This window comes from Polyodon spathula, chromosome 22, assembly GCF_017654505.1.
Source record: "Polyodon spathula isolate WHYD16114869_AA chromosome 22, ASM1765450v1, whole genome shotgun sequence".
NCBI lineage: Eukaryota > Metazoa > Chordata > Actinopteri > Acipenseriformes > Polyodontidae > Polyodon > Polyodon spathula.
The window spans coordinates 3798972-3823886 of NC_054555.1; the positions used below are offsets into that span (position 1 = coordinate 3798972).

Here is a 24915-nt window from a genome sequence, read left to right on the forward strand (position 1 = left end):
CAAATGGAGTTGGATTCGAGGAACTAGGTGTGCGTCTGCATTGATGAGACAATTTTTGTACCAAAGGTTTTTCTTTTGGTACAAAATGCCTCCGACGCTGTTCCAAAAACTTTTAAATAAAAGAAGTGGTTTTTCGCCCCCTGTGAAATGCACCAAAGACGATCAGAAGTGCAGGTAGGTGGGTTAATAGAATGATGCGATTTGTCACTGTCGCAGTATATGTCTTGAAATAATTTAACAAGTTATCATGGTGGTGTGTGTGTGTATATAATTACACACAATTTTCCTGTTTCTAGCTGATTTTGAATAGAAACTGGCAATTGTTTTAATCGATACAATGCGAGTTTCCTTTATTTTGGCATCAACGTTTGTTTGGATAAGATGGTAGCATGCAAGATAAGCTTATTGTTTACGACAAGTAAATATAATATATAGAGTATGGGAATTGAAAGTCTAAATTACAATACGTTATATAACTTTCAAAAAGCACGTACTGTATGTATATTGAAGTCTTTTCATGCGTGGTAGAAAATAATCGCAGGATGAGGTTTCCAGAATCGTGAAAGCTGTGCGTATCTCCTTATGTTGACCCACGTTGTATGTGCTTATCTTGCTTTGTATAAGTGTGTGTGTTTTCGCTAGGTGGTACAGTATGTGGAGTACAATCATATCGCGATCAGTATATAGCAGTCATTCAAGAAATAGTTGTTTTTATTTAAGTATTCCAAGGTCAGGCACTGTTTGTTACCTTTCATCCGTTGGACAGAATTAACGAGTTATTTTTACACGAAATTAATGTAAAGTGTTTCATACAATCTAAGAACAAATACTGGCTTGCAATTGTACGTTTTGTTGGTATAGTGGAAATCCAGCAAACCCACAACGTGACTAACTTGCATGTTTTTTTTTTTCATGACAGTATGGGTCATATCCTATCCACCCACTATAATACCAGTAATTTAACATTTCCATGGCTGCCAGCAACTTTTTTTTTTTAGTTAATTACTATTTAATTTTTATTCTTTTATTTCTAAATCGGCATGAGAATGCAAGTTTCTATAACATGTTAATATTACCATGTGATAGGGTATTACTTGATAAAGTATTAAAATTAGTTATGTACATTTGTATTTTATTGTTGATATTTAGGGAATATACTTTTTATTTGGCTGCAACAATTAAACAATCACAAGGCTACCTTTGCCTTGACAACATGATTGAGGAAGTGTAACCTGTGCACCATAACTTCTGCAGGGTTTCCTAGCTGAACACTTCCCTGGCTGCATGTACTGTATGGGCTTATGCATTTAAAAAGTTAGTGTGTTTAGTAACTATTTTAGTAGTTTGTTGTGCATGTTTCTGAAAAAAAAAAGTTAAATAAGTCTTCATAGTCAACCTATTTCTTCGGCTGCACACAGTAATATCATTTAGATTTTTTTTTTTTTTTTTTAGTGATGGATTTTTTTTAGCTGCATATTTGGGTTTTCTTTGTTTTTCTTTAGGTCGATTTTATTCTTAACATTTTAGGTTCCACACAAATAGTTAAATTTTTGATAAGAAGTGGCATCATTTTCCAAACCCTGTGATTGATTGTGAAAAAACAAATACTGGCACCTGTATTATTTATTTATTTTTTGGCATTGAAACACACAATGAATGTTTAAGTTTCTCCACACTTTAAGTATGTTTAAAATATTTATTTACCTTCAGTCATTGTGCTTAATTATGCCACGTTAAGCTTCCATTCTATTATATAGTGCATATACTATATGTTTTATTTTCAAAGTTTCGCCAGGGCAGGTTCTCAAACGCCATCGAGTTCACCCAAACTGTTTTAACCCTTCTAAAAATGAAATAATGTAAGTGTGAGTGAAGGATATATATTTTAAACCACCAGGTCCCAGACTGCCCTGGGGTGCGTGTCTTGAAGTTTCTTGGAATGCATGCCAGTTCTACAACAGCAGTGCTGCACCTGTTTACTGTTTTTAAATTAACAACATGACATAGAAAAGCTGAAGCTCATCACAGTGTCGTGTTCGGATATTTTACAGCGGGGGCGGGGGGGCAGTGATACAAGTAACAACCCCCCCCCCCCACAGTAAGCAAGCACTGTAGTGTTTAAATGGAATAGGTTACATAGCACTGGAAATGAAAAGAGAAGATGACACAGCCCTTACCCCTGGCTATCTGTTCAATTGTCATTTTCACAGTGATCTGCATTGTCAAATATATGCACATATGCACGGAGATTGTATGTTTGTAAAAGAAAGACAATACATTTAAAAAAATGCATGGATTTTGATTTTCTTTCCTCCCATGCTCTAATTAGCTGATTCATGTACTTTTGTTTCTTCCACTTTTTTAGAGCTACAATTAAACTGTTTTTATCTAACCTAACTAATTCTTATGTTATAAAATTAAGAATTGTTTTACAGTATGGCACATATAGGACAAGAGGTAAACCAAAAATGAGTAACAGACCTGATTATAAAACGTTCTGGGGGGCCTAGTATTTCTTATAAAGCCTGAAACATTCCTAAAAGCATCTGAACTGGTGCCCTAAGTGCAACATTAATACACTTATGAATTTAGACATTGAATAATACTTTTTTTTTGCCATTTGTCGTATATAGGAAGAATTGTATCTACACTAACTTTCCAAAAACTATGTTGACAGAATAAGCATCATAAGAATAATTTAAGCCAATTTTGTAATCTCCTAACCATTATTGATGTCGTCTGTGGAGGTTAACAACACTATTGGGAGAACATGTGCACACATTAGTGCAGACGTGCATGGCTGCTTTACAGAGAAGAGTTTCTTTGAATCTCTAGTATAAAAGAGATCAAAGAAGACTGTATTTCCCTAGTTACACACCTACGTGATACTTGAAAACTAAACGTGTGGGAGAGTATTGAGGGGTTGTTGGAAAATACATCTAGTTACAGTAGAGGGGAAGCAATTGCACCTTACTGGAAAAAAGTCAGTTGTGAAACACCCCCCTTTAACATAAGCCTAGTCTGGACCAGTGTATCATTAAAGACTCACAGTAGGTCAGAATAATGCTCTGATCTATTACTGAACCTGAAAGCAGTCTTCTGAAGACAGGGCAGTGATGTCTGGGACTGTCCCTTTTTATGCTAATGTTAGAAAATCCCACTTGCTTGTCCGTTGCTCAGAAATAGATCTGACTTTCGGAAGAAAATGATTATTTTACTAAATTTAGTGTGTTTCAAAATATGACTCCTTTTAATTCTTGTAATGCGAGACCTGCTTCTGTCTGCACAAGTTTGTCAAAGGAAGCGCTATGGAGTTTGGTATTGCCACATTTATTTCATGTGACAAGCATTTCAGAAACTGTAGTTTTGCAACTGTAGTTTTACACATCATTTACTTAAGAGCAAAACATCCAAACATCTGACAGGCAAAGGCATGAAATAAAAAAAGCAGTTTGCACATCAAATAACCAAGGTCAAGCACTTTTTATTAATGGTTAATGCAACAACAACACTTCCTAGCAGTGCACAGCTGGGTTTCAAGACAGCTTACCTTACAGACAAGTGTGTAAAAAAAAAAAATCAAAACACTCGCAAACAGTAGTTAATTACTTGGCACTTTTTCAAATCTTGCCACATTTTACACAGCAGAACTAGCTTAAATAATCAGTGCCAGCAGTAACTACATCAATGTCTATTGGCGTTAACTGTTCACTTTTTTTATTTGCGTGTGGAAGATCATTATTTCACAATGTACACATTTAAAGAAAAATTGAATAAATTAAACTCTAGTTAAACGGTTTGTTAGAGTGCACTATTATCTATCATAATGTTTTTGAAATGTGGTGTAAACACAGCTCCTAACTCGTCGTGTAAATGCAGTGAAGTAACTTACAAAAAGTGATGGTGAGTAAGTAGATTCAAGAAAATGCACAGAGTCCTTTTCTTCAATCAGTTGTTAGGTTTATTGAAATATGCAGGGAGTCTGATCCCAGGTACAGGACAAACAGAATACTCATCATTACAATGTTTGCATGACATTAAATACCCTTCTGTATAGATGGTCCACCTCCCCTTTCTCTGACACTTACCCAATGGCCAAGGTATAACACATTATTCTGTTAATTTATTGTGTGTGTGTGTGTCTGTGTGTGTAGTCTAGTGTGACAACCTCTGAACTCAGTGCATTCTTCACACTCCTGGAGACAAAAGGTCCATACATCTTCCCCTTTGATCCTAGTGGCATTATCTCTTTCAATCTCTCTGAAGTCTTTAGAGCCTGGCCCCTTCTAGTCCATAGCATTGTTATCTCGTTAGCTTGCAGTCAATGTTGGGCAAGAAGCTTGTAGACGCAACTTCTCTATCAATGGTTAGCAGTACATGCAATTTGAACCAAACAATCTGCAATATTAGTCTCTTTTCAGAAAAGAACACCAGTATAGCTCTTCCAGTCCACATGCATAGCAAACTGCTAATCAATTCTTGATCCATGTTTTCCAACATGCAGCTTTACCTAATTCACTCCCTTCCAGATTTCTAGTTATACCAGAACCCATGATACAACACACACACATAGACATATCATGCCAATGCTTCTCCCTATTAAGCTCCATCTAAAGAACCAAACCAAGGGCTTTCCTCAAGAATTCCATCAAGGTTCACTGACATCAGTCCAAACATCTTCTGTATCTCCACATGGCAACCCGTGGCAGGGCGAGTGTGTTTGTTTTCGCTGTGGTGTGCGTGGTTGAAAACAGTGCAAATGAGTGGACTGCGGGCCTGTTTGCACAGTAGGGAAGTTGGCTATTACATATAATATTGGAAGACTACCTTGACTCGTATTCGCTTGGCTCGCATCACTGTCTTATGACATGGGTCTAGGCGTGATTATCACCATGTCTAGATGCTTTGCTTTGGCTGTGAGATCAGACTCTAGTTAAGGGGGGTATCATTAGATACATATTAAACGTATTATTGGAGAGGTTGGGGTCTATACTGCAGCCAAGTTTCTTAGTTCCTGATTTTTTTCTAGTGTACTGTGGGTGACCTTTTCTTTGCTAAACCGCCTTCTCTCCCTCTTGTTTAATTAACAATAACACTATAATAAATCTAACAGGCCATAGTGCTTGTTAGGCTATAACCTCTGTGACATCATTCCTAGCCCTATTTATCAGATTCATTTTGCGTATTAGCCAAGACCTCCTGATTTCACAAGTGCCTAAACCATAAAATAAATGTAATAAATAAATATTAATAATAATAAAAAGTTGTCTACATATTGCAGTAGCTGTATTCTGTGATTCTCTCAATCAAGTTCCATTGCTGCTGTTGAGATCAATAGAAACAAACTGTTTTGCTGTATCAGTGATACAGACCATTTTGTTCAACTCATTTGGGTAATATGTGTTTATTTATTTAGCATATATTTTACAAGTTGCAGAGTAGAGCTTCTTTTTAGATCCCTGCATGGCTTTCGTGCTTTTCACTATGCTGTGGCTGCTTCCGTAACGTGGTTTCAGCAGGGTCATTTGTGCATTTGCACTGTAGTGAGCTGTTACTCGTCAGTCTAGTGTGCAGCCAGGCCTGTCAGCGTGTTCCACTCGGCTATTTCGAGTAGCATGTAGAGTTCTTAGAACTGCTGGGTCAAACTCAAGTTGAATAATAATAAAAAAATAAATCTTACTGCAGCTGCATATTGCACGTCATCATCAACAATTTTTATTTTTCAAGAACAAGTGCACCAGTATTCATGGCTTTAAAATACCAGCAATGACTGTTGTGTCTTCAGCGAGTAAGTAAGTGAAATGTTGTTTCTAAACTGAGGCTGTGAAAGTTGAGGAGAAAGAGCAGGACGTGGGGGAGGAAGCTGCTGCACCAAGGATTTTCTGCCAGGTTTCAGGGCAGACCTCTGGCAGTGATTGCTACGGGTCACATGATGGCTGTTAGTGCCTGCTTTTCTACTCGCCTCGCCCTGCTTGTCAGCAGCACACATCGTAGGCACCCTGGAGCTTCAAAGAATGTTGGAGATTTTTCTGTTTTTGCAGGGGGAGGTAGCTTTGCATCTCCCGGCATCTATCTCTCCTTACGCTTGAGAAATTCGGAGCAGGGGTGTATGGTGCCACAGATGCAGTTGATATGGGGGCTGTGGCCAGGAGGTTGAATTGAGTATCGGATTTCGCTGAGAAGAAAGCATGACTGTTCTGGCACGGAATGCCTCATAGCATTCAAATCAGAATTAGATGGAGGGGCAGCTCTTGAAGAATCAATAACAAAAATAGGGATGGTTGTTTTTCTTTGTCCTCTCTTTGCTGTGTAATACTGTATGCACATGCTGTGCAGTCAAGGAGATTGCTTCATTTGTGCAGATTCTGAGAGTGTGCAGACTGTTTTTATTTCACTGGATTACAGCAACATGGCAAGTCTTTTGTCTGAGTTTCGTCCAGTGCTCTCTGGATGTCACCTGACAGTCTCATGTTTTTGGATGAATTTAGTTCAGAGCTATTATTAGCTGGTGTTGGAGTGAGAGAGCAGGCAGAGTGACTTGGGGGAGATTTGGAAAGGACTGGCAGCAGGACAGAGATGCCCAGGTACCCAGTGTATTTCTGTAAGGTTGTTGATTTGTGCTTTTATTTATTTTTTTTGTTTAAATAAATAGGCTGTGTTTAAAATCAGGAGAGGTGTTCTGTTACACAAGTTATTTTCAGATCCACGTACAGCACATCCCATGTGTTATTCCATGCCTTGGATTGTTGTCTTGTCTGAAGTTAAGTCGAGTATTATATTTAACTATCATCAATCTCCCCACGAAAAAACAAACAACCACCCTTCATCTCTTTGTATTCATTATTTGTCTTTGATTGAGTTGAATGGGTGAATATGCCGGTCCTATTTGAACTTGAGTATGATATTAGATTTGTGTAAACTGCATTTTCAATGCTTCATCGTTTTCTATGCACTGCAGCAATTACATCTCAGCAGTTCAGGTTGTGGGATAGTTCTGAATTTATTTCCCTACCTCTGTGTTTGAAAAAATAATATTAGTGTTCTACCAGGCAGCAGTGAACAGAATTAATTGTATAAGTAATGACCAGAAAATGTTCACTTACAGTACAAGATGCTGCTCGCAGGAAAGAAGACATTTCTGAAAAAACCTTTACTGTCACTGTAAGGTGTATTCATTATAACACAGCAAGGTTTGATTTAGTATCCTGAGTTGACCCCCCTTTTTGTAACTGTCAGAGCTGCAAAGTTGGCATGCATAGGCAAACTAGGAGAAACTATAAATATGTGTAATGCAAAAATAGCTTGAAAGTGATCTTCAGCGATTTCTGGCTGGGGCTCACAGTCATGCTGTTGAACACAATACCCTTGTTTATTGCCCTCCTGTTTGCTTTGATGGACGACAGTACTTAAAGAGTGCTCCAGTTATGATTGTTCTATTGGGTGTGGATGAAGCACTGGACTATTCACTGGGGAATAGGGGTGCACATATACATCACATGGGATATTAAAGCAGTATTATTGGTGTTCAGACCAGCAGGTTCCATTCCCTGTATTACAAAGCAGTGCTATACCCTTGCTTGAGTGGGCTGTATAGTACAGTGCATATTTACTAAATGGTGTAACTCTGGACAGCAGGGTGTGTGGCAGTAGGGGAACTGCTGAAGTTAATGGAAACGGTTTTAGATGGTTTATTACTACCACGACCTTTCCTGAAAGAGTGAGACATTGTTTTGAGTTTTGCCGACACACAGCACGGCCACAAAACTGTGGAATTTTTTAGAAAAGGTATCATGAGATGCATGCTAAATACCCTTGCTACGATAGCAATTTTGCATAAGCACACAGATCACTTTACTAACCATATTGGCACCAATTTGAAACGCCCAAATCCCAGAGGTCTTGGCATTGTTTGCACTGTGAATAACACTGTTTAAACTGAGCATAGGGAGGGGTGAGTCTGTTGCTGCGTTTCAAATGAAATACTGTGAAGCACAATATACTGTATGTCATATTGCTGCTGCACTGGGAATATGCCTGAAAGAACTAGATCTTTGGAAAACACATGCAAATGAACCAAAAAAGAACTCCTTTTAACACCCAGGCGAACTCATTACATTTTCTTCTGGGTGTGTGTGTACAGCAAGCAGACTGGTTTGTTGTTTTAAACCAAGGGGACTGATCTGAGCCTGAGTGTAACAAACCCAATGTGAACACGACCTTAGTGGAATTGCACATTTGAAAATGGGATGACTGGATTAAAATGGGTGGGATTCATTCATTTAATGTAACTTAATAACAGGCCACCAGGCAGCAGGAAAACACCTGATTCCGCAAACGCCACCAATGTTTCCAGTCAATATATCCCACTCGAGTTCACTTTCTAGGAATCTACACTTCAGTTTAACATTTTAAAAAGTCATGCAGTTTGTGTGTGATAGCAGTTAACTGATTATTCTAAATGTTTATGAGCGATGAAATGTGCTTGTACGTGTGTGTGTGTGTGTGTGTGTTTGTGCACTGAAACTTTAGACAGGGTCTGGGATCCTGACTTTATTGTACCCTGCACTCCTGTCAACACCCAGAATCCCTTCCAATATACAGGGCCTTCCGATAAACAGGAGGTCACTCTATCCAAGCTGCAACAGGCTTTTAAAAAGTCTTTCAAAAATAGACCTTTACACACTGGTAAACTCCTAAACCAATCATTGAGTTTTCCGTAGATAATTTAGATAATGTGGGAAGAAAGTGTTGCAGTACAATATGCTTGAGGGTCAAAACAGAGTGAAAGATCATCAGAACTGGTGCCATTACACCAGAAAGCTTGTCAGATACAGAACTTGCACCACACAGAACGTGTGTCTCATACAGCAGTGCCGTACTAGCTGACTTACTGTAGCATGTTATAAGTGATGCAGAAATGTTCTCTTGTTTTCTTAGCTGGACTTCTCCGAAGTTTGACCCGAGCCAGATCAGGTTGATTGTGTATCAGGACTGTGAGAGACGAGGGAGAAATGCTCTCTTTGACTCCAATGCAAAGAAGAAGATGACAGAAGAAACACCGGTTTCGGTAACGAGTAATAGCAATCGGATAAAATAAAATAAGTTAACTAGCCTTCTAATACATACATGATACAGGCCTTTTTTAGGAAGTGAGGTAGAAATGTTGGGCTTGAGAGAGACAGAGAGATCATATGATTCTCATTCACATGTTCCAGCCATTGTGTACTCTGTGAGGGCATGGAAACACATTTGTTTGTTGAGAGTCATTAGCGAGGTGTGGTATTGCACGAATTCCACATAGACACTTAAATGTGGTTTGTCATTCCATAGCATATGAAGCATATGGTGCAATAAGCTTTTACACACACACACACACACACACACACACACGCACACACACACACACACACATACATATATGAACATTATTTAATATAAGAATCTTTTCTGTAACAATGTAATCAAAGAGACTACAAAATGGTATTGAAAAATGTCTACTGGAAGCCATAATAGTAGTGTTTTTTTTGTTGTCAGTTTTTCGTTAAGTATATGAGAAAACTACAATGCGGTGTGTAATTCAATATGTTAACGTAACATTATTCAGCAGGTTTCATTTGACTTTAGGATGCAAAATGAGTTAATTCTATAGGGTGATGCAAAAGTTTTGGCCATAGCTGTACACTGTGAAAAGATGCAAACAGGGCAATAAGCAGAGCTGATATTTTTAAACTTAGGTTTCAGTCTACAGCTGGCAGTATTTGTATGACTTCTTGGTATTTACCGTTCAACCTGCAAATCTATGTTACACGGCAAACCAAAAGAGAAAACGAAGGAGTCTTTATGAGAATATTTACATGAGCATCAGCACATTGATGATGCAAAAAAACAATCAAGGACACAACCTTGGTATCCTCATAGCTAGTGATGGCCAAACTCACGCATACAGAAGAACTTCCTTTTTCTGAACTTTCCCAGGGGACATAAAACACACACAGACAAAAAAAAAAGAAAAAGAAAAAAAAAGTTTGTTGAACAGAGAAGTTTATTCCTGTTGAATTTGATCGTGGCGGAATGAGGATGAGCTGTTTGAGTTCTCTTTCCTGCCACTCTACAGCGTGGAGAATGCTCACACTGACTTGAGTGTAGCTCCTATCTAATATCATGCTTCCCTCCTAGGGTTCTCGCTGTTCATCAGATGCCAACATGCTGGGGGAAATGATGTTTGGGTCTGTTGCAATGAGTTACAAAGGATCCACTCTGAAGATCCACCAGATCCGGTGAGATTGTGTTTAAAGGTCTCGTAATGAAGACATCTGATTGCTGCTGTTTGAAAGTAGAGTGCAAGATAAACTGAAGTCCTAATGACTTGCTTATTTTACAATGTCTCTGCAGCTCCCCTCCTCAGCTCATGCTCAGCAAAGTGTTTACAGCCCGCACTGGAAGCAGTGTTTATGGCAGCCTCAACACGTGAGTGATGAGTCCTTTCTCTTTCATATTCATCGCAATTAATAATACACGTGTTTTTATGACTATCACATGTAGGGCAGCCTTGTTTCATTTTTCATGGAACAGAAACATGTGCAGTACGTGTTGAGAGCATTGCAGGCTCCTAAGTTGATTTTCAAGGGTTAAACACACTGGAACAGATTTTCCGCTGTGTTGTAATGATAAGGGATGACTTTTAATTTAGTCAAAAATTGACGCTGTAATTGCACTTTCTGTTAATTATCAATCTCAAAGTGAAATCAGTGCAAAACGTATTTGCTAATTTTTTTTAGATTACAAGACAGCCTGGAGTTCATCAACCAAGACTCAAACACATTGAAGCCAGATCACAACAGTGGGAAGAATAGCCTTTTAGGAAATATAGGTAAAGTTTTCAGATTTTCAACATCAAAACAAAATGCTAACCAAATTCGTATTTCTATTGCTTTTTGAGTATTTTAATTTTTCATTATATTTTTTTTTTTATATTACGTACGTAAATATCTTTAGGCACAATTTTGGATTGACTTTCCAGTGGGAACCATGGAATGCTTAATTTGTTAAGAACTCCTTTGACTTAGAACTGCTTAGCTTCATTGACACCCACATCGTTGTCCCTGCAGACATGCATAGAGGTTTTTTGCAAAAGAGCTGCTGGAAGAGTTACAATTAATAAAATCCTTAAATACCAACCAGGCACGCCCAGATTTCATTTAATTTAAAGATTGTTGACCTGCTTCTGTAATCATTAAAAACCTTCCTAGTGTATGGTCCTGCGTTGTTCCAGCTCCTATATGAAGGATCGTTAATAGCATCCCATATTTATTATAACGGCATGGAATGCATATGGCAGTACTTTTATTGGGAATTTAAGTTAATAATTAAGATTCATATATTTTAATCCCTTGAACAATCTCTCCCAGCCATCCATAGTGTTTCTTTGCTGCTTCTACAGTATTAAGTTCTGCTGGGATATAACTTGGTTTCTGCACCCATTCTCCTCTTGTCCCTTCTGCTTCACTAATCCTTATTTTATGTCTTATTTTACGTTTTGCCGTGCAGGTTTCTCTCAGCTTTGCAGCCCCAGGCGGGCGTTCTCAGAGCAGGGCCCGCTCCGATTGATCAAGAGTGCCTCTTTCTTTTCAGGTTTGCTGCATGCCGTGTGACGTGTGCAGTGTGTGTGTGCATGTGTGTGTCTCTGCATGCACCGTCCGCATTTCTGCTGTAGCATGTGGCTCTGCTGTGGAAATGAGATACTAGCTAATGGATTACTTCAGTTTGACAATGTTCTCCACTTCTACTTGCTGTTATTATTATTATTGTTATTATTATTATTACTATTATTATTATTATTATTATTATTATTATTATTATTATTATTATTATTAAAGTTTTTCTGTCTGTGCTGCTGAAACATATTATAATGCTAGCAGTGTGTAAAATACTGCATGGGGGAGATTTACCAAGCCCTGTATTTCAGTGTCATTAGCACAGTTTTACTCAGCAAGGAGAGAAACGTTTTTTTCTAATGTTACAAAACTCTAAATAAACAGCTTAAGAATACACCAGAGCCCTTGAATTCAATTACTGGGTTGTTTATTTCAAGTTTTGTTACTTCAGTAGCTTTGGGAATGTCCCCCTATGTGTTTCAACAGAACAAAAATCACCTGAAGCAAAAATTAAGCAAGTAATAGGCACCTACTATTTCTGTACAAACTGTAATCTGTTTGCAAGGGTACAGTTGATTCTCTACTTTTTAAAAAGACTGAAATATGTAACTGTGTTTGCAATAAATGCAGTGAGATGGAACTAAAGTTTTAAAGCAAGTCCCTAGGGTCTTAATTAGCAACATAACATGTCTGTGCATGACTGGGAAACTAAACTTACGTCTTAACTAAGTCACTTGCTCCCCACCCAGTTTGAATTTAGGAAAGGAAAAGGTTCTTATTTCTGCATCTGTGTAGCGTTTTCATTATTTGTTAGGGATGTTTGATTGGTAGTTTGCAGGTCATGATTACAGTCATTCACATCTAAACCTGGTGATTGTGTTTAGTTCAATGTAATCGAATTGGTGTGTTGGGTTATTGGAACTCCTGTTTGGCACGGTGGTGGGAGAACAATGTCACGTTTTTCTTTCCGTTTGTGATTCCTTGGTTTGATGTGGTTGTCAGATGGGTAATCGGCGTCTCAATAACTTGTGATCAATCTTCCCTGTAGGTCACAGTAACCCAATGGACATGCCAGGAGGAGGTCAACATGAAGACAGAGAAGGTGGAATAGCCAGATCTGGTAATGGCAACATACAATATATACGTGCTGTACTATCATATTGGTGAGGGACAGTGACATTAGGGGCTAGCAAAGTGCCGTGACAGCTGGAAGCACACCTCACGCCTGACCTGAACACCCCCCTGCCTTTGTGAAGCAGAGACGGATGTGCTGAATGGTGTGGGAGGGTTATGATCTGGACTCATTTCCCTTTCACTTTAGTTTTTTTCTTCATAAAGCCCATCCTGAGGAACTGCAGTAACCACTGGGTGATTAAAATGAACACTGTATTTGTATTCTGTATTGAACACGGGCATAGAACTAGGATGTAGCATCATGCAGTATATAGTGGCGTGCTGGTTGGAATGTAAGGCACAAGTCGGCACAAGATACCTAATTGCCCGCAGTAACACTGAGTGTTAAACTGTATTTAGACCCCAATTCCGTTGGTGAATGCGCCTCTAATGCACAGGCTTTCAAACAGGTTGGGAGGGCCTTGAGGGGGTGCCTAAGTGTTAAGTGGTTTGATGAGAGGAGAATGAAAAGGTTAAAGGTGCCACACTTTTGCTGTATTCCACACGCAGCATCAAGAAAAACACTTTGGACGCACGTCACTGAGACATACCTGTCCTGAGAATGCTTGCGATAGGGTGTTGGTATGCTATGTATAGGGTGCTAGATGCTCATACGAACGCCCTGGAATAGATCTGAGAATGCATGCGATAGGGTGTTGGTATGCTGTGCTACAGGGTGTTAGATGCTCATCCAAACACTCAGGAATAGATCTGAGAATGCTTGCGATAGGGTGTTGGTATGCTATGTATAGGGTGCTAGATGCTCATCCGAACGCCCTGGAATAGATCTGAGAATGCATGCAATAGGGTGTTGGTATGCTGTGCTACAGGGTGTTAGATGCTCATCCAAACACTCAGGAATAGAGAATGGAAGATGATCTTTTGGCAGAGCCATAGACCCCAGTTTCCATGTTGTGCTTAAATATATACAAATACCATAAACTGAACTGATAGGAGGCTCCCTTCTCCTTGCTGTCCTTCCAATTGCAAGTGGGAGGCGTGTCAGGACACAGCATTATGGAAATGCTTCCGTGCTGTGTTCTAGTTTTAGTTGTAACCACTTTTTTCTTTATATTTTTACAGCGTCTTTAAGCAGCCTGCTGATTACCCCGTTCCCATCGCCCGGGTCTTCTCTCACTAGCAGCTGTGCCAGCAGTTATCAGAGACGATTGCTCCGCAGTCAGACCACCAGCCTAGAAAATGGGGTTTTCCCAAGATGGTAGGGGAAATGCTTCATCTTCATTAAGATTTACTATCCAGTTACCGTTGGTTTAAGGTCTGGTGTAACGCTTATTCAGACAGTAAAGTCAAATGGCAAAATACGTGTGCTCAGACTATACAAGGTTTCTCTGAATGACATGGCTTTATTGCACATAGATGGGTGCTTATTTGACTTAGAGTAATACGCTAGAAGCCTGACAACATTACTAGTTCACAGCACGTCAGTCAGCTGATTTTTTTTTTTTTTTCCTTCTTGGAATTTGGTGTAACATAGATCAGATTCAGAGTAAATGTCCATTGATGTCAAGAATTAGGAAGCGCTTCATGGAAACTTCACAGAAAGTATTTGAGCCGAAAAGAAGCAGAAGTACATGTAAAGGTTCCGTGTGAACGTGAAAAGTGACCTTCCTGACACGTCTATGGAAAAACATGTTAATGTTGTAACCTTGTGACACCCTGTTTAAGTGTGACTCGTTTCTGCTTTGATTAGCACTTTTGTAGAATCATTGAGAGAGTTCATGGATTCCAAAGAACCTGATTTGCTCTTGGGAATCGATGCATGAGGATTAGGATGCACGTTCATTTCCATTCAAGAGCATAGCATGTTTGTGCATTATATCCAGGTCAGTAGAGGAGAGTTTCAACATGTCTGATGACAGCGGTGGTCCAAATCTCGGAGCCATGAGGAAAAAGAAAATTGCAATCAGCGTCATTTTTCTGCTCTCGCAAGACGAAGAGGAGAACATCAAGTTTCACGACTTCTTCTTCTCTCACTTTCCGCTGTTTGAAAGCCACTTGAACAAACTCAAAAGTGCAATCGAACAGGTAATACCACTGTGTTTGGTTTTTGTGTTTTCGAAATGACCTCCCTTTAGTGCTAGAGAGAGAGAGAGAGACAGAGACAGACCTCGGGTGAGGTTTCTGATTAATTGTCCCCTGGTATGAACTGCTTGCATTCCAGTTAGTCTCCCTTCCAGTGCTAAGAGATCAGACTGCACTACTGTGAGCTGGGGGAAAGTATAAATAATAAAGCAGGGCCTGCCTGTGCTTCTATATACCTGCTGCTGCTAATAGCTTTTATTTTAGAAAACAACATTAGATAAGCAGATGCTTTCCTGCCCTACACACATTGCATACAAATTAGTGTTACAGCTGCTAGATGTACCTTTTAACATTGCCAAGTGTCTTGAGGTTTTTTGCCAGTCACGGTTAGACGATATCAGCCTACTTCCACACAGTTTCTCTTAACTGCAATCATTTATTGACCTGGCTTCTTTTTTATCCAGTTTGACCTGCGCTGTCAGGATGCCGTGGTCTAAGTAACGTCTTTTCTTTTGCCTTAACGCTACAGTAGAGAGCACATGCCATACACCGCAGTGTTGCTGTTTTGATGTCAGTACAATGTGCTTTATCAGATCAAGCACTTAGCACCTGACCTAACACTGTTGTTATTAAAGGCTATGAAAATGAGCAGACGATCAGCTGATGCAAGCCAGAAGGCTTTGGCCTACAACAGGACTGTGGATGCTCTGAATGAATTTAGGTAAGTGTCTTTTTTATATATATATATATATATATATATATATATATATATATATATATATATATATATATATATATATATATGATGGAGGGACTCATCCAAATCCCTCTGCTCATTAGAGGTTTACATTCAGAGACGCAGTAACAGGTGTCTCATTAACAGAAATATCTACGCTGAAGATATTTTGAACATTTATCAGCAACAAACACATGGCTGTAAAAAGAGCAGTGGAAAATAATAAGCCAGTTGACTTGCAAAATGCATGAATAGACAATAATTCAGCCTGCAGTTTGAGTAAATACAATATCAAGTTTAAATGCCTGAGGCTGTTGACACTGGGCACACACTTTTATCAGTGTGTTTATCCTCTAGTAGGTAAACAGAAAGCCCAGTTTGTTTTTGCGAGCTTTGCAGCTTTTGCTGTGATGTGTGCTGAAGGGCTGGTAGCTCCCTGCGATGTGTGGAAGAGGCTGTGTTTCTGCTCATGAGTCGTGTGGAAGAGACTGTGTTTCTGCTCCCAGAGACGTGTGAAAGAGGCTGTGTTTCTGTTCCTGAGACGTGTGGAAGAGGCTGTGTTTCTGCTCCTGAGATGTGTGGAAGAGGCTGTGTTTCTGCTCATGAGTCGTGTGGAAGAGACTGTGTTTCTGCTCATGAGTCGTGTGGAAGAGGCTGTGTTTCTGCTCCTGAGACGTGTGGAAGAGGCTGTGTTTCTGCTCATGAGTCGTGTGGAAGAGGCTGTGTTTCTGCTCATGAGTCGTGTGGAAGAGGCTGTGTTTCTGCTCATGAGTCGTGTGGAAGAGGTTGTGTTTCTGCTCCTGAGACGTGTGGAAGAGGCTGTGTTTCTGCTCCCTGAGTCGTGTGGAAGAGACTGTGTTTCTGCTCATGAGTCGTGTGGAAGAGGCTGTGTTTCTGCTCCTGAGACGTGTGGAAGAGGCTGTGTTTCTGCTCTGTGTTTCTGAGTCGTGTGGAAGAGGCTGTGTTTCTGCTCATGAGTCGTGTGGAAGAGGCTGTGTTTCTGCTCCATGAGACGTGTGGAAGAGGCTGTGTTTCTGCTCCTGAGACGTGTGGAAGAGGCTGTGTTTCTGCTCCCTGAGACGTGTGGAAGAGGCTGTGTTTCTGCTCATGAGACGTGTGGAAGAGGCTGTGTTTCTGCTCATGAGTCGTGTGGAAGAGGCTGTGTTTCTGCTCATGAGTTTCTGTGCAACTGCTCACATGTTTGCGGTAGAGGGTTCCCTTTGCTGCAGTCACATGCCTGCTGGAGGCCTGCCAAGGGAACCTGATCTCTCTCAGAGGAAACACTATCAGTTCTAGACAGTGCCAGGGCTACCAGAATAGTAAATACTGTCAGGGCCACGAGATGGAGTCCATGTTTTTAATATCTCACCTCCGTGGCTAATTATAACGTCAAACTCAAATCCGCATTGGAACTACACGGCTGCAGTTTGTTTTTCATTTAAAGAGACTGATGTTTAGAAAAGTGCAGTGCAGCGCAATATAGGCACATCAAGCTATAAGGTGATTTGCGTTATTTGCATAATATCCATTTGCTGTAGATGGATATATTAACCGGTTTAAAACAGACTCCTAGAAGTGTTGCAGAGATGTACAACGTGATATGAAAGCAATGCTTCGTTTCAGTCTTTCTTTCTTTGAGAGCAGTATACTGTATTTGAAAGCATGAATGCCAGAGAACTGTGTTTCCTAATTGGAAATCTGATTGATGAAGCCCCTTTCCCTTGGCTTCCCAAACAGCTGCTTACTGGAAGACCAGACATTCATTTTAAAGAGCAAGTGCTCAAGGCTTGTAACCTAACTAAAGGCAACTGAAAATCTGCTTGTTGGCGACTGAAAATCTGCTTGTTGTATTTGAATATGGCTAGCAGATATTAAAATGGCTCTACATTTTCAAACAGGATCATTCATTTTAATTTAGAAAAAAAGTACACCTAGCTGGGAAATGCAATCAAGGGTCTCTCTCTCTCCTGTGTTTCTGTCAGCAGACGGCTCCTTACGCACTGTGTTGTAAGATACAATGACATTGCTGTTTGTGTGCAGGAGGACCATCTGTAACCTGTACACCATGCCACGGATTGCAGACCCAGTGTGGCTCACCATGATCTCAGGAACCCCGGAGAAGAACCAGCTCTGTCACCAGTTCATGAGCGAGTTCGCTTTCCTGATGGAACAGACAACCAAGAACCAGTTGAGTAGCGTGTGTGCTTTTGTATGCCCAGAAATCCCACAGACATAATTTCTACAGAACCATGTTGTAGCGCTCCCTCCCCACTTCACCGTCAGATCATAATGAGTTAACGTTTTATTTCCGTTCTCAGGTTCCTGCCAGCGCTGCTCACAGCAGTACTTACTAACCACCTGGCCTGGGTCCCCACCGTCATGCCAAATGGACAGCCTCTGATTAGAATCTTTCTGGAGAAACGCTCCTCGCAGAGCGTGGACATGCTGGCGAAGACACACCCATATAACCCACTGTGGGCACAGCTGGGTAGGCAAGACAGGATCAGATAGCGAAATATCAGCAAGTGTACCTTCCCACAAGAGTTCAGGATTCAGACTAACCAGAGGCAGATACAGTAGTAGGAGCCAAAAACAGTGGCTAACTGGGTCCCAAGAAATTAAAATGTTTATATTTTAGTTTTAAGTATCAGTATATTTTATTCTGATATATAAAAAATATCAGATGTCAAACTGTAAAGCTTGATGTGTGGGTCTGGCAGGTCACTGCTGCCCTCTAGTGGATATCCGGGTGAATGCATTAGAAAAGTTCAATTGTTATTTTGTTTTTGCTTATTAAAAGTCAGGAACTTCTTGAATTGACACATTCAAGTGAACAAGAAGCTGAACCAGTATATTCAGGGTAAATTAGAGGTTTATTTCACCATTTTAATATCATGATTAACAGTTGTAAACTACACAGTGTGATTGTACTGTGTTTTTCATTCCTTTTTTAGGTGATTTATATGGTGCTATTGGCTCACCTGTCAGACTTTCGAGAACTGTGGTTGTTGGAAAAAAACAAGACCTAGTTCAGCGATTGCTTTACTTCCTCACCTATTTTATTCGGTGCTCGGAGCTCCAAGAAAACCATCTGATTGAGAACGGGGAAGATGAAGCAATAGTAATGCCTGGGACTCTCATTACAACATCCCTGCAGAAAGGAGAGGTGGAGGACTCGGATTATGTACTTGTAACTATGCATAAGCACAGGAGTGGCCTTGGACCCCAAGGGACTAAAGGGGAAGAAAACTGCAGCTCAGAAAACAGTTGCCAAAGCAACACACATCCCACGCAAGGGAGTGTGAGATCTGATAACCCAAGCCAAGATAATGAATGCAGCCAAAAGAGTTCTAACTGTGCTCTCAGATCCCTGTTGAATAAAAGCGTTCTTGAAAATAGAGTGCTGCCAGTAATTTGCACGGAGGATGTCGGCGATATGAAACCGTGTAAAGAAATGGCTAGCTGTTGCCTGGAAACGAAAATGGAAACGGTGGTGTGCGTAGGATCGTCCTTGAGGGACCAGGGCTCAGGGCTGCCGGTTGGGCTCAAGACAGATGTAGAAGCCAGGGGCGATGATGAGACAGCTGAGGCTGGTAGCATGTCTGTCAAGGTGTTACGGTCTTCAGGAATCCCCTTGGAAATGAAGCCAACAGGTAAGCATCTGCCTTCTACTTTTCCATCTGATGACAAGCAGCCTTCCACCAAAGTGACTTTTCTGATTGGAGATTCAATGTCGCCAGACTCCGACACCGAAATCAGGAGGCAAAAAGTAGAGGAGCAAATTAAAAAGCACAAAAAGCAACTGAAGGAGAAGCAGAGCAGCGCTGAGCTGAAGACACCCGAGACAAAGAAAGCGTCCGAGGACCAAACCAACAAAACCAGCGAGGCTAAAGAAATGCCACTTCGTGTTGCCAGCAAACTCCCTGATTGGGACCCTCCCCTTGAAGGGTGCATAGACATGTTCGACGAGTATTTTGCGGATGATAATCCTGTCGAAACCAGGACTATCGATGATGTGTTACAACTGAAGGAACCAAGCGGTCCTGAACAAAAAAACAAAGTGCACTTGGATCGCTCGGAAACTGGTTTCACTGGAAGCCAAGAGCAAAATGAACTCCCTGCCAGTCAGTTTGGTTGCAGCGCAATGGACGTAAGAAATCAGAGCTTTTGTCAAACTTGTTCTGCTGAGCAGGACAAAGGGATCGTAATCTCTGTTACTGTCCCCCAAGGGGACCAGTTGGATTTGAAGAAGGTTACCCCACCCTCCGAGTGGGACATCCCGAGGAACGAGAGCTCTGACAGTGCGCTAGGGGACAGCGACAGTGAAGACACAGGCCATGACCTGCCGAGAAATGACAGCAGCTGCTATGGAGAGGAACAGGAAGAATGGCTGGACGAAGTGGAGATACCTTTTCCAGGGTATGAGAATTAAGATACATGTAGAAATATACTGTATATGTGTGTGTGTGTGTGTAATGTAGAATTTGTAGTTTTAGAAGAAATACAATTAGATAATGTACAATACAGAAGAATAAAGGAAAATAAATGGATAAATAGATTCAATACCACGATGCCTTAAGGTTTAAATAGATAGGAATAGTTGATTGTTACATCATTAACTATGGAGTAAATGACATCAAAAACACATTCATAGATTTAAATAGAAATAAATGAGTGTAGTTACCATGGCATCAAAAGCGTGTACCTCCACTGTTTGGAATGTTTGGTATGCTTGTAGTTTAAGCCGTTCACAATGAGGATCATAAATTATACCAGTGAAAGGCAGCCCAGCTTGGTTTAATCAAGCTTTCATGGCTATTGAAACACATCACTGAGCAGCCACTTGTAAAACTAACAGCTTTGTTATAAGCAGTAGCAGTTTAAATGGGGAGACCCTGATTGTAAAGTAGTCACTGAAGAGCATTTAAAGACATTTTATTATGTTAAATGTCAAATGTTACTTTTTCATATATGGAATGCCGCTGTTTAGAAGTGTATGCCATCTAACTTGGATATGTTTTGTCTGTCAAAAAAATCTAACGAAAGTAGTGTGTTTTAAAGCCTGCTATATGATAAGTAACAGCATATCTACAAAATATATATATATTTTTTTTTTTTTTTTTTTTTTTTTTTTTTTACTAGTTGGCCTACATGCAATTCATCAGTGACTTTTGAATAATACAACTTGCATGATTAAGTTACCTTTGCAAGAACGGTCTCCTGGTGAAAAGGGCATCTTTTGAAACACGTGGTTTTATAGTGTACCAGGTCAAACACTGTGTCGAAGTAGAAAAGCGGCAGAACCTGTCAATAAAGTGAAAGCAGGGAATCTTGTAATAGTAAATGAACGAGTTCCTGAAGAGCGTTAACAGATGCTTCATATGCTAGCAATACATGAGAGTGCTGCAAAAGTATTTAGAAAATAAAGAAAAAGCAGATATGCAGTTCATCATTTGTGTGGTTAAATGAACACTGCTTTTTCTTTCAGACAGACGGTGTTGAACGTATACAGGCCTGCACACACATGTTGCATGTTTGGTTAATGACTGCTTCTTTCATGCTGTAGGTCTAAACTAGTTGAAGCCAACTTCTGCAAGCCCAGCATTGCAAACTTTGGAAGGTCCCTGTTCGGTGACTACTGCCCAGCTTATGTGACCGACTTCGTTCTCCATGGAATAGCAAACGATGAGAAGCTGAAGCAGTGTTTAATGGCGGATTTGTCCCATGCTGTACAGGTAAGCGGTCGCCTGTTCGCTAGTTGTTGCATATTGAAATGGCAAGTGCATCTCTCAGTTATTACAATATTTAATAAGCAAGACAATTTACAATTTGCAAGATTATTGATGTCAATGGTGCCTGGACTGCTTTATAGAACGTATTTACTATTCTGTTATTTTATCTTAAATATCTATTTGGATTAATAAACATTGTAAACGTGTTGCAATAGAAACAGGATTATATATTTAATATAATAAGGTGGGTACCAATTTCTGAGGCTTGTGATGTCACACGTTTCATCCGTATATAAAATAGATTTTTAGTAAATTGGCATACTGTATAAAATCACCTAAACAGGAATATACATTAAGACATTCCAGAATGGCATTTGTGCTAGCTGAGTGCACTCCAGAGTACAAACAGCATATACTTGTATCTAAGATACAATCGCAGCTCTGGTCTTGAATGCTGTCCTCCTCTTCAGCACCCAGTTTTGGATGAGCCCATTGCGGAGGCTGTCTGCATCATTGCAGACGTTGAGAAGTGGACGGTACAGGTGGCCAGCAGCCAGAGACGGATGCCGGAAAACAAAATGGGACACGAGGTCCTGGTGTCCAGCCTCGTCTCCAACCTCCTGCAGTCCACCCTGCAGCTTTACAAGCTTAATCTGTCGCCAGACTTTGTACGTTTTATTTCTTCCATGCACACCCCCCCTCACTTACACATCAGTTGACAAGGGGAGTGGGTTTTACAGAACAACCTTTCCCCATTGAGTCACACTGAACACAATCTGCCCAGTCTGCTGATACAACAACTGTGATTGCAGTGAGCGGTAGGGTCCAAGGTGAATGATCCCAGTGAAACCATTGAGAAACTTCAGTGGCATGTTACATTCTGAAGCATGTTGGACAGATTACTGTTTAGTTATTGGTATATTTGGGTAGTGGTTTAGATAGTGATAAGAATGTTATTACATTGTTATGAATGGCCATCACCTAATATTTTTATGCTCATGTATTAGTATGCAAAGTCTGTATGTGCGTCTTCTTGGTTATTGTAAATTTGCAGGTGTAAATGCATCACATGTTCTTGATTTTGTACATTTAGTCTTACGCTTATTGTACTATTGTTCATTCTTTTTTCAGTGCATTATGCACCTTGAAGACAGACTCCAGGAGCTATATTTCAAAAGTAAAATGCTGTCGGAATACCTAAAGGGCCAGACGCGAGTGCATGTGAAGGAACTGGGAATGGTACTAGGGTAAGAGTTCTCTTCTTTCAGATGTTCCAGTCTAAACTGTGCTTCTAGTGACAGACAGAGATACACAGTAACACTAGTGTTACATTGCTCTTCCTAACAATGAAGCCACAGAAATGTAAAGTGCCCTGCAACTTGTCATTTTATATCTGGCTTTTTAAATTTACAGGTATACGCCCCTTTCTGTTTAAGATGGAACTTTAAATAATTGTATAGTTCAGAATGGCCTACTTCCCTTAAATTTTTGTGCTTTCTTTATGATATTCTTATCACAGGTTTTGATAACTTGTATAATGACACATTTTTCATATTTACTCTCTAGGATTGAATCTGGCGATCTTCCTTTGCTGGCAGCTATAGCAAGTACTCACTCTCCTTACGTGGCTCAGATACTGCTGTAAATCTGCAACAGGCAGAAATGGAAACTGTTTCAGTGGAAACCATAGGAATGGCTGGGATACAGCTGCAATCTAGACGGAACATGCTGACCCCAAGCCATCTGCCTTTGGAGACTGAGCCCTATTGATGTGCAGCGCACACAAGCAAGTAACGGAGATCCCCTGAATGGGAAGAGACCTGGGACAGAGGAGGGGAAAACAGCATGTTCCGCTATTTTCATTAAATCACTTCATACCGGGAAACAATAGCTACCAAAGGGAAGACTGTGTCCTCGTTGATTTGAATGTTTGAATTATTATTTTGACTCTTAAGACGGTTTACACTGTAAAAAGAAAGAAGTTTTTCGAAAGAACTAGCCGAAAAAGAAGAGCTGCAAAAAAAAGTACTTTTCCTTTGAACGTTGTTGCAAGGAAAGGAAGAGGATTAAAACACCAGCCTATTCATTTTTCGGATTTCGACAGCACTGCTAACCTTAATCGTGCGTCTGCACACAGTGTAAAGCATCTGAACAAGAACACATTAGTGTACCACCCTTAAACACGCATCGGATATTCATTCTGGAAACACTTGCTCTAACGTATGGACCTGCAGTTAAGTGTGTGTAATACTGTATCTTTCAATTCCATGTATAATATTCTGTAGAATCAGTTGCCAGTCTCAGATGTATTGGGTAGTCCTCTCTATGTCTGCGTAATATCTGTGTTCTTTTAGGTTTTCATTTTAACTTGCATCTGTCTGAGAAAATAACTCGTGGTAGACGTGCTTTTGGATGTTCACAAAGGAACTAAGTTTTACACCCTGAGTATTGCACATCTTTTTGATACAGTTCAGAGTTGACTTGCACTTTTAAAATAATACTTTGTTAATTTCTTTGCGCACATAGTTTTGCCTTTAAAAAAAAAAAAAAAAAAAAAAAAAATTATACAGTACTAGAACAACCTTTGTGAAGCTCTTTAGATACACATAGCCTAAAGATCGAGTCTGAAAAACAAGTCGTGGCTGTCTCAAAGGTGCAATACTGCTTCTGACCTATAGAGGGCTGCACTGAGGGTTTGTCACTGCTCACTGTTTTTTTTTTTTTGTTTGTTTGTTTTTTGTTTTTAATCTGCCAAATTGTTTTCATCATTTATCAAACTGCTTTTGCAGCAAAACACACTTTTCACAAGGTATGTAACAAGGGATTCCTCCCAAGGATGTTGCATTTTTATTATTCGCCAGAAGATATTATGCTAAATGAAAATGTCTTTAATGGATTCATTATGCTTTACAGATACTGTGCCTCCACATAAGCAGAATTAACATTTCTACAGCAAGTTTTGACTTTCAGGTTTTCTACCGACATAAAAACACAAGCATATTCAAGGCCTTTTCCAAGTAAAAAATATAGTCATTACAGTATGTACATTTTATATAAGAGAGTATAGTTGTGTGGGATACATCAAAGGGCAATTTTTTAAAGAGATCTTTTTTTCTGATATTTGTACCACACTTGCTGCATAACTACATAATTTGTATTTCTGGATGCTATTGTGTGAATGTTACTGTTAGCTGGATATGTCATGTACTAAAGTCTTAATGTGGCATGCTGCGTACAAAAATGTGTCATAGGAGTGTTGCTTTTGTCCTTTTAATAACTGCTGGGTGCTGTACATGTAGCATTCATTGTGATTTGTAAAGAAAGAGCCTGAACAAATTGTTAACTACATATATATATCGTATATAATATATATACATGTAATATTATTTAAAATATTTTTATAATTATTTTATAAATGGCCATACATACCGGTACGTTGACATTAACATTTATGGACACAATAGACGCTTATCACATTTTGTACATAATGTCTTTCAATATACACTGTACTTCTGAATTATTATTTCCCAATTTTATGGGAATGTTGTGCAATAAATATGCCATTATTATTATTATT

At 39.8% G+C, this 24915-nt stretch overlaps 1 protein-coding gene across 5 annotated transcripts; it reads left to right on the plus strand.

Annotated features, from left to right (window-relative positions):
- Window positions 1-24666, plus strand: LOC121297171 (folliculin-interacting protein 1-like). Of its 5 annotated transcripts, none has more exons than XM_041223268.1 (17): window positions 1-174; window positions 8938-9067; window positions 10177-10277; window positions 10393-10467; window positions 10779-10870; window positions 11548-11631; window positions 12703-12774; window positions 13911-14046; window positions 14672-14873; window positions 15506-15591; window positions 17647-17793; window positions 17925-18094; window positions 18561-20025; window positions 21173-21341; window positions 21809-22006; window positions 22470-22585; window positions 22905-24666. In XM_041223268.1, exons 1-17 carry the CDS (start codon window positions 44-46, stop codon window positions 22981-22983), a joined length of 3453 nt encoding a protein of 1150 aa, XP_041079202.1. In that variant the 5' UTR covers window positions 1-43; the 3' UTR covers window positions 22984-24666. The 5 variants fall into 5 exon arrangements, 4 of the variants coding, with proteins under 4 accessions (XP_041079202.1, XP_041079205.1, XP_041079203.1 ...); XM_041223270.1 differs by lacking the exon at window positions 1-174 and adding an exon at window positions 6453-6584; XM_041223271.1 differs by lacking the exon at window positions 21809-22006.
- Window positions 24667-24915: the final 249 nt, after the last annotated feature.

Coding starts and splice junctions, on each gene's coding strand:
- LOC121297171 (XM_041223268.1), top strand. CDS start 44: ATGAGACAATTTTTGTACCAAAGGTTTTTCTTTTGGTACAAAATGCCT. Junction 17,794..17,924: donor GAACAGACAACCAAGAACCA/GTTGAGTAGCGT, acceptor TTCCGTTCTCAG/GTTCCTGCCAGCGCTGCTCA. Junction 21,342..21,808: donor ATTTGTCCCATGCTGTACAG/GTAAGCGGTCGC, acceptor CCTCCTCTTCAG/CACCCAGTTTTGGATGAGCC.